Source organism: Augochlora pura, chromosome 1, assembly GCF_028453695.1.
Source record: "Augochlora pura isolate Apur16 chromosome 1, APUR_v2.2.1, whole genome shotgun sequence".
Classification (NCBI taxonomy): domain Eukaryota; kingdom Metazoa; phylum Arthropoda; class Insecta; order Hymenoptera; family Halictidae; genus Augochlora; species Augochlora pura.
This window is the reverse complement of record NC_135772.1, coordinates 3,033,767-3,042,706: the sequence shown is the minus strand read 5'-3', so window position 1 is coordinate 3,042,706 and position 8,940 is coordinate 3,033,767. Positions and strand designations below refer to the sequence as shown.

Genomic DNA, 8,940 nt, shown 5'->3' with positions numbered 1-8,940 from the left:
AAATCGACCGAACCAAAAAATCCTGAAATTCCAAAATATAAAAACAAAAGGACTTGGACCACTTCGACAATAAATATTCACACGAGCTTCTTCCAGAGACGAAACTCGAACAAGAGACACCCCTTCGACAAGATGACTCGGTGTCCATCAAAGATGCAGAATCTTTAAAAAAAAAAAAAATAATGTGAAAGAAACGACACCACTTCTGCCGGTTGAAAGTCGTCGCCTCTGCTTCCGGTCTGTGGTTCGACCCGTCGTTCTAACGATCCCCGAATCGCGTTTCAGGTGTCGCTGGCTCTCGGCCTGGAGGCGGGCGGTTGGGGCGCCTTGGTGGAGCGGTCGGGCGGCAGCGGCGGATGCGGTTCCCTGTTAGGTCACGGCGGTTTCGCCGGTCTCGCGGGATTGGCCCGTCGCTGCGGCGTCTGTCTGGCGACGTTTCCTTCCGCGTGGCTGCTGGAACGGCACGCGTTACTGCAGCACGCTGGGCAGGCGAGCGACGACAAGCCGTTCACCTGCGAGCAATGCGGCCAGCGTTACCGCTACCGTTCCGCGTACGTGAAGCACCGCGAGCAGAACCATCGTGCCCGCTTGCCGGCCGACAAGCTGTTCACCTGCGACGTCTGCGGCATGCAGTTCAGGTATCTGAAGTCGTTCAAGAAGCACCGGCTGAACCACGCGCTGGAGCGGCTGCAACGGGCGCCGGAGCCGCAGAGCAGCGGAGGCGGAGGCGGAGGCGGCGGCGTCGGCGTTGGCGGCGGCGGCGGCAGCGCGATCTCCGCGGCGGCCGAGCGTAGCGACCAGGTGTCCAGCACCGGCGAGCCGTCGCAAGTCGAGACCGGAAGCGACACCACGACCAACCCCGGCGAGGAGGAGACCCGGGCGACGTTCGCGGAGAACACGCGGGAGGAGAGCGTGTCGGAGACGGCGAGCGTGCAGGAGAATCCCGGCGAGGCGGTCGAGGTGCAGATGTCCGAGGCGCCGGTGCTGAACGAGAGGAGCTCCGCGGGCGGCGGTAGCGCCAGCGAGGTGGGCGACGTCGACGATAACGCCGTCGACGACGACCGGCCGGAGCCGACCGAGGCGGTGATCAGCCTGGCGAGGAGCAGCCACGAGGTGGACAGGCGCGAGCGACGGTTCGCCTGTCCGTTCTGCGGTAAGTGCGTACGGTCCAAGGAGAACCTGAAGCTACACGTTCGCAAGCACACCGGCGAACGGCCCTTCGTTTGCCTGTTCTGCGGCCGCGCGTTCGGCGGCAAGAGCGACCTCACCAGGCACCTGCGCATCCACACCGGCGAGAGGCCCTACCACTGCGAGATGTGCGGCAAGTGCTTCGCCAGGGCCGACTACCTGTCCAAACACCTCACCACGCACATACACCAGCGCTGAAAGCGGTTCGGGGCACGGTTCCGTGACATTCTTGGTAATTCTTGATCCGTCTTCTAAATCGGCGACGATCTCGAATCGCCATTCGTCCACCTGGTACCATTCGTTCGCGGTCCCGACGCGCCGCGTTTCAACGATCAACGACACCACGGCTCGACTAGATTTTGTATTCCCATGGTTTCCACTTTCGCGCGGAGGAAACCGTAGAACTGTGACGCATCGTTGCGCGAGCGCGTCGGGACGATTTCGACGAGCACGATCTCGACGAATCGTCTTGCATGTCCATGTTACCTAGAACCATCTCCAACCGTACCAGCGACAATGGCGGCGCAGAGGCATCGCTGATCGCAAGATCGTTCAAGACGCACGATCGAGAACGTCCAAGAACACAGGGGGTGGTTCTCGAAGATCGACGATTCCGCGGGTCGATTCCGTCGCGATTAGACGCGAGGATCCGTCGGGAACCACTCCTCGGAGGTCGTCGTACTCGGAGCAGTTCCCGCTACCCTCCCCTCGTCGTCGGGGGGGCGGGTAGCGAGGGTGAACTGCGAAGAGAAAGACGAGAACCGCGTATCCATCCAGCCGTTAGCCCAGCGAGACGAGTCAATTACGGGGGAAAGAAGGAAACGAAGTAATCGTCAAGCGGTGACAACGACGACGACGACGACGACGACGACAACGACGACAACGAAGACGTCGACGAAGACGGTAATAGGCGGCTGGCTTTCGCCCGGCATCGAGGGTCTCGCGTTACCACGAACACACCTGCTCGCGAGAACCAACGAGGAGGAAGACGACGTGAGGACGACGCGAGGACGGAGGGGAGGGTAAGCTTTCTACGTTTACTGTTAACGAAACTAAACTTGTGATAAGAGGAGTCGATAACCAAAGAGAGCACAGACAAACGTCGACCGTAACGGTTCCTTTTTTATGATTTCGTTTGTAGTCAGTTATCGCGTCTTCGCGCGGAATCGAAGACCGCGACGCGTGTGATACACCCGCTGTAATAGCTGTCCAGCGTAATCGACGCGAGTTGTATATTGTGTGCGCAAACAACAACGATCATTTCACTGTACTCCATATATGCAGGACACGCGGACGAGTCGTCTGACGTCTCTTTGGCTCGAGGAAGTCGGCCTCTTGGTCACCCACCCCACCCCACCCACCCCTCGGGCCGCATTCCGTTTCGGGGAACGATACCCCTTTTATTCGTAATACCCTTGGCATCGATTTAACGTTACCGTGTATCGTGGTCACGCGATGATAAGCCAACGTTATCGATCTCCGCGAATTCTGCGGCGATTGTTGGCGGCGCGATGGACGGTGTTCCTTTGAGGGCGCGGAAGCCGCAGGAGACCTCAAAGTGCGGTTTCTCGAAAGTTAAGCGGAGGTTGAGAGGCATTTTTTGGTAAATTTTCTTTCGATAACACGATACTATCGTTTCTTTTAGATTAGAGTAATTTTTTAAGAAATATAGTGAATTTTAGGCAACTGTTCTTTGGCTTGTTAATGGCAATAGATAATTTGAGAACCTTTTCCAGCTTAAAATAATTTTTTAAAATATATAGTAAATTTTAAGCAATTGTTCTTTGGCTTGTTAATAGCAATAGATAATTTCGAAATTTTTTCCAGCTTAAAATAATTTTTTAAGAAATATAGTAAATTGTATCTAATTGTTCTTTGGCTTCTTAACAGCAATAGACAATTTGGGAAGACGTGGTATGGTTATTAGAGCTGCGAGACTCATTTTTATAGTTCCTGATAATGGTCGACTATAGAAAAGAGCCGCGAGACTGAAATAATCGAATCTCTTCTTCTCTAATTGTCCATCTTTGTTGTTTGGATTTAAAAGACGATTTTAGGAGAATTTATTGTATATTTATTATAAAGGTCTGCTAAATGGAATTTTATAGGAGCCAGAGGAAAATTAATTGATTAATTTTAATAAACTACGATTAGCCAATTTTCCACTAAAATTCCAGGAAATGTGCAAACTCTTTGCTCCTTTGTTAACTTTTTATCGGACCATCTAGAAAATTCTGCCATTTTCAAGATTATAAAACACGACATGCAAAATATATAGAACATCATTGAAAACCATAATAAAATATACTTTGCCCGCTTCCATAAAATCTTCGCTAATTTGCAAACAATCGCGACGACAGTACAAAGACAGAAAACCGCAGAATTTCCCAATTAAAGTTAAAACAAACGAAAAGATTACCAAAAAATGTCTCACAAGTCCCACACGTGTCCATCAAAGCCACAGCGAAGCAGAAGAGCCGAAAGTTTATTTAGTCCGCTGCAATTATCCATAAAGCCACAGCCAGAGGGTTGAAAATGCATCGAACGCCAACGAGATCTAGAAAACAGAAAGAACAACCCCTATAGTTGCTGTCAAAAAAGCGCAATATAATACAAAGAACACGTAGAAACGTGACTATAAAATAAAGCAAGAAATGAACAGAAATATAATAGAAAGAAAGGAATTTTGCAAGCAGTAACAATAAATAATGCACTAACAATGCATTAATCTCAATGATTTCCAAGTTTCGAAAAGATTTGGAAAACGTAGAAGACTGGACAAATAAAATCTGATCAACGTGAATAAAATTCATACAGTTTACGCCAATGAATATTGTTACAATATCTATATTTATTATAATTAATTATTTGCATCGAGCAGAGCGTAAAAAGTTGACGAGAAGAAAATGGCGTCGTGGACTTCGAGCGAACATTTCGCTGCGACAAAAGAAGCGTCGAAAATGGAAAATAATTCGAAAGGGTGCAATAGTATAGTAAGGGCCGCAACGGTACAGTGAGGGGCGCGACGGTGCGCCAGGGGCTGGCCCGACTTCCTCGAGAAAAGGCGCAGACCGGCTTATCCGACGTCGCTATCTAAACGGAGGACAAGTCGTCCATGGCGGCGCCGTCTATTGGCGAGCGCCGCCGGTGCCTTCGAACCCTTCGTAACCAATTTTTAACGCGACAGAGCAATAAAGGCGTCTATTTTCGTTGCCGCGAAATACGAGGAGCCGGGTTTAAAAAAAAAAAAAGAAAGAAAAGAAAAAAGAGTCCGCCGCACACACGGAAAAGAAATACGCGCGATTTCGGTTGTGTGTCTCTCGCCGGGAGCCGCGAAGTAGCGTCTTGTCGCACGGTCTATACGGTCCTTCGAGCCTCCTTCTTATTTACTGTCCACGTTCTGCTGTCTTAAACGTGTATATATACATATGTGGAGTGTATGTACGTATGTATAACCCCGGCGCGTGTGCACGTATATGTGTATATATATATAAATAGATATATGTATGCAATACACACGGGATAATGGTACACATTGTCCAGTAAATGCGCGAGCGCAGAACGAGAGTGCCGGCTCATTCTCTTGGGACTGGTTTCGTAAGCGATTGCTCTCTCTCTCTCTCTCTCTCTCTTACTCTCTCGCGCTCTCTCTCTCTCTCTCTCTCTCTCTCTCTCTCTCTCTTTATTTCTCTCTCGTCCCAGACCCGTCGAAATCCGCAGGATCGCCGACAAGCACGTCCACCCCTTCTAGTCCGCTTCTCGTTCCTCGTTCCTCGTTCCACGCCGAACCACGGGATCGCGATCCGAGGCCGATCGATAACTTCCGGTTCGGCACCACCGGCTCGGAGCTTACGAGCAGCCTGACGAGGAAACACGCCGACGTGACACCTCGCCGAATTTAATGAAACTTTTCGGGGGCCACCCCCTTCCGTTTGTTCTTACGGAAATATTTGACACGTTTTGTTATCGGGCATCGTTCGCGTCCTATGTGAACGGTCGCGTCCTATGAGACCTGCAGAGCAGGTTTGATACTGTAGGGTTTCAAGTGACGCGAGGGATGGAGAAGATATTTGGCGATTCATCGGGGGCGTGGAAGAATGCGAAGATGAGGAGGTTTTTAGTTTTGTGTAGTATTTTAATGATTTTAGATCGTTTTGGGCTTTGGCTCAATCATCATAATGATTTCAGATCGTTTTGGGTTTTGGCTCAATCGTCTCTAATGATTTTACATCATTTTGGGTTTAGTTTCAATCGTTTCCAATGATTTTACATCGTTCGGGGCTTTACTCCCAATTATCTTAATGATTTTACATCGTTTTGAATTTTAGTTTCAATCATCTCAATGATTTTACATCATTTTGGATTTAGGTTCAATCATCTCAGTAATTTTAAATCGTTTTGGGTTTTATTTTCAATTATATCAATGATTTTATATCGTTTTGGGTTGAGTCTCAATCGTCTCAATGACTTCAGATCGTCGTGGGTTTAATCTCAATCATCACAATGATTTTATATCGTCTTGGGTTTAGTCTCAATCGTTTCCAATGATTTTATATCGTTTTGGATTTTAGTCTCAATTATCACAGTAATTTTACATCATTTTGGGTTTTAATTTCAATTATATCATTGATTTTAAATCGTTTTAGATTTAGTCTCAATCGTCACAATGATTTTATATCATTTTAGATTTAGTTTCAATCGTCTCCAATGATTTCACATCGTCTTGGGTTTTACTCTGGACCATTACAATCATTTTCTACATCGTCTTGGATTTTATTTTCTTGGATGCTTAAAGGGGTAATTTTCTAATCAACGATTTCAACCCCTTGAACTACAATTTCGCTCTCGATTATCTTGTCTAACACTACCTCTTTGTTGTTAATTAATTAATTAGCTAAATATCGGAAGGAATACTTTATTTGTTATACGTTTATAATTATTGCAATCGTCAAATGTTGTCGGTGAGAATTAGCGTTTGATTTTGGTATTATAGTGTTAGGGGTTGAAATCAATGATAGACAATGGGGGATGTAGTTGGATAATTATTCAGAGGGCGTGATAATTATAATTATTATTTAGTAATGACGTTTTCATTCGATATTATTAGATGAAGTTAACATTGATTTTCGAAATAAACATTATTATTTAATAGACGATTATCGCGAATTTTTTGGATAAAGCACAGTTATTAGAACGTTTATTGAAAGTGATAAGAAAATTGTTAATAGCAGTAAAGATTTTAATTATACTATATGCTCTAATATTGATATTTTAAAATTGAGGGGCGGGGGTTGGCCATCTCTGTTGCAAGAAATATTCTTTTAAATCTGAAATTATAGCTAATATAAAGATTATTAATATCAAATGCAAAACGCTTCTTCGACTATAATTCTTCCATCGCCGTCTCGATTAATTATTCTTTAACAACGCTATTTCGATGCCCGATTAACCAAAACGACAATAATTCCCGTTCACTGGTAATTATAATGAGGGTTGATCAGTTCCATTTTAACAATATTCCAATTAATATTCATGTTAATATTCCTATTAATATTCATAAAGCGATTGCGCCGAAATGAAAAATAAACGTCGATCGAAATTCGGATCTCTGTGTTATAAAGAAGCTGTTAAAGTTGTTAAAGAGTTGTACTTCTTCGGACTTCGCCGAAATCAAAGTCCGAGGGAGAGAGAATATTTAAGCACGTGCGAGGTAAACTTCAATGGTAATTAACAATTTGAATGTTCCATTTAAATATTTATTACAGTGCTGACATTCGTTTCCACGGTGCTGCAGCAAAGTTCGCTATAGTATAATTTAGGTATATCAAAGAAATAAACATTGCACTTATAGACAATTTTTTAATTGTAAGAAGATGAAAGATTTGATCATTGAGGATTTTTCAATCAATTGTTCGACTACAATTTCATTTTTATTTCGAGTTATTTCAAGTAACATGAAATTTACTATTTTAAAGGGAAATTAATAAATTTCTTTTAGACAGAGTATAGGTATTTAAAATCTTATTAATATATGATAATTAATTGAGACAGAAATGACTGATATGCTCATAAACTAATAAACTAAATATTCCGTCGTATATTAACGAAAATCGCGCAGGGTTATAATTTATTTTACAAGAAAGAAGTCAGACTCTTGAAATAGAAAAGTAGAATTTTTGCAAGGAACGGAATCAACCCTTGACTTTTCAAAAAATCCACAAAATTAACTAACTTTATAATTATTACAACCAATTCTCCTATTGTTAAACAGCAATCCTAATTTCGTGTTAACAAACCCACAATACTGAATTTCTACAGATCTTCCACAATTCCCGACTGAATTCATTTATTTCCCTTTTCTTCGATAATTAACGAAAGGAGATGCCAAAAGGGTTAATTCCAAAACGTGCGATTTTTCTAGGAAAAATCGAGGTTTTCCAATAAGAAAACAAGGAAAGTTTCAATCCAAATCGGCGAGCGTCGTCTCGACGTGTTCTCCCGGCAGTCTCGCCGCGTTTTGAATTATTTAAGAATCTCGCGCGGATCCGCGGCGGCGTTCCGCTTCGAATTTCCGTGTCGGCTGATCGATCCCCCGGACCGGCGCGTTATTCCGTCTTCTAAAATAGCGATTAAATAAGGATAAGCGACGTGAGAGACCTACAAGCGATGATAATTGTTGCGAAACGTGCCGTCCGAGTGCCAAGTCTCGTTTACTTTCGTGAAAGTTTTAACCGCCTAGCTTTGCGCCGGTCGAGCCGCGCGATCTATCAGCCTTTGTACGACGGAATTATGTTCGATTTGGATCGTCGGCAAAGATCCAAGGTCCAGGACGATCCCGACGGCAAATCTACTTCGAGACGGAGGCGGTGACGTCGTTGGCGGAACGAAAAAACTCGAAATGGAACCGGGGACGACGTTGCGAAGCGACGGATTTTTTAAATGTTTTATTTTTGTATGCTGTTTTCTCGGTTTGCGATTCCAAGATTGTTACCCGAAACCCAAGAGAAAAGTAGGCTGTGTTCGAGTTTGACCTTTTGGGGTCTATTTTAATATTTTGGGATCGATTTTAAATTTTGGGGGTAGATTTTAACTTTTTGGGGTAGATTTTAACTTTTTGGAGTCGATTTTAATGTTTTGGGCTGGATTTTAATATTTCGGGGTTGATTTTAACTTTTTGGAGTCGATTTCAACCTTTTGGCTTCGATTTAAACCTTCCATGCTCGATTTTAATTTTTAGGAGTCGATTTTAATGTTTTGGGGTGGATTTTAATATTTCGGGGTAGATTTTAACTTTTTGGAGTCAATTTCAACCTTTTGGCTTCGATTTAAACCTTCCATGCTCGATTTTAATTTTTCGGAGCCGATTTCAACCTTTCGGCTTCGATTTCAAGTTTTTGTCTTTGATTTCTATCTTTTGCCTTCAATTTTAACTTTTCGGAGTCGATTTCAACCTTTTGGCTTCGATTTAAACCTTCCATCCTCGATTTACACCTTCCATCCTCAATTTCACCTTTCCATGCTCGATTTTAACCTTCTGTACTCGATTTCAACCTTCGGTGCTCGATTTACCACCGCGTTATTTAAACCCTGATATACCAAACAACGCGCGAGTCTGCCGATTCAACGTTAATTGCTTGGCTTCGCGGTCCCGCGTTATTTAAAGGGGACAATTTTTACACTCGCAATTATTTCATTCGCCTCTGTCCGCACTACCGCGTATTTCCAGCGAAATCATTCCGTCGGCTTCGATCG

General features: G+C 44.3%; 1 protein-coding gene across 1 annotated transcript; it reads left to right on the top strand.

The window, feature by feature from the left end:
* The first annotated feature begins 528 nt into the window (after positions 1 to 528).
* Positions 529 to 2,425, top strand: LOC144470021 (uncharacterized). The gene has a single exon (XM_078180799.1). The coding sequence runs from the start codon at positions 628 to 630 to the stop codon at positions 1,384 to 1,386; it is 759 nt and encodes a 252-aa protein (XP_078036925.1). The 5' UTR covers positions 529 to 627; the 3' UTR covers positions 1,387 to 2,425.
* The last annotated feature ends 6,515 nt before the right edge of the window (positions 2,426 to 8,940 follow it).

Coding starts and splice junctions, on each gene's coding strand:
- LOC144470021 (XM_078180799.1), top strand. CDS start 628: ATGCAGTTCAGGTATCTGAAGTCGTTCAAGAAGCACCGGCTGAACCAC.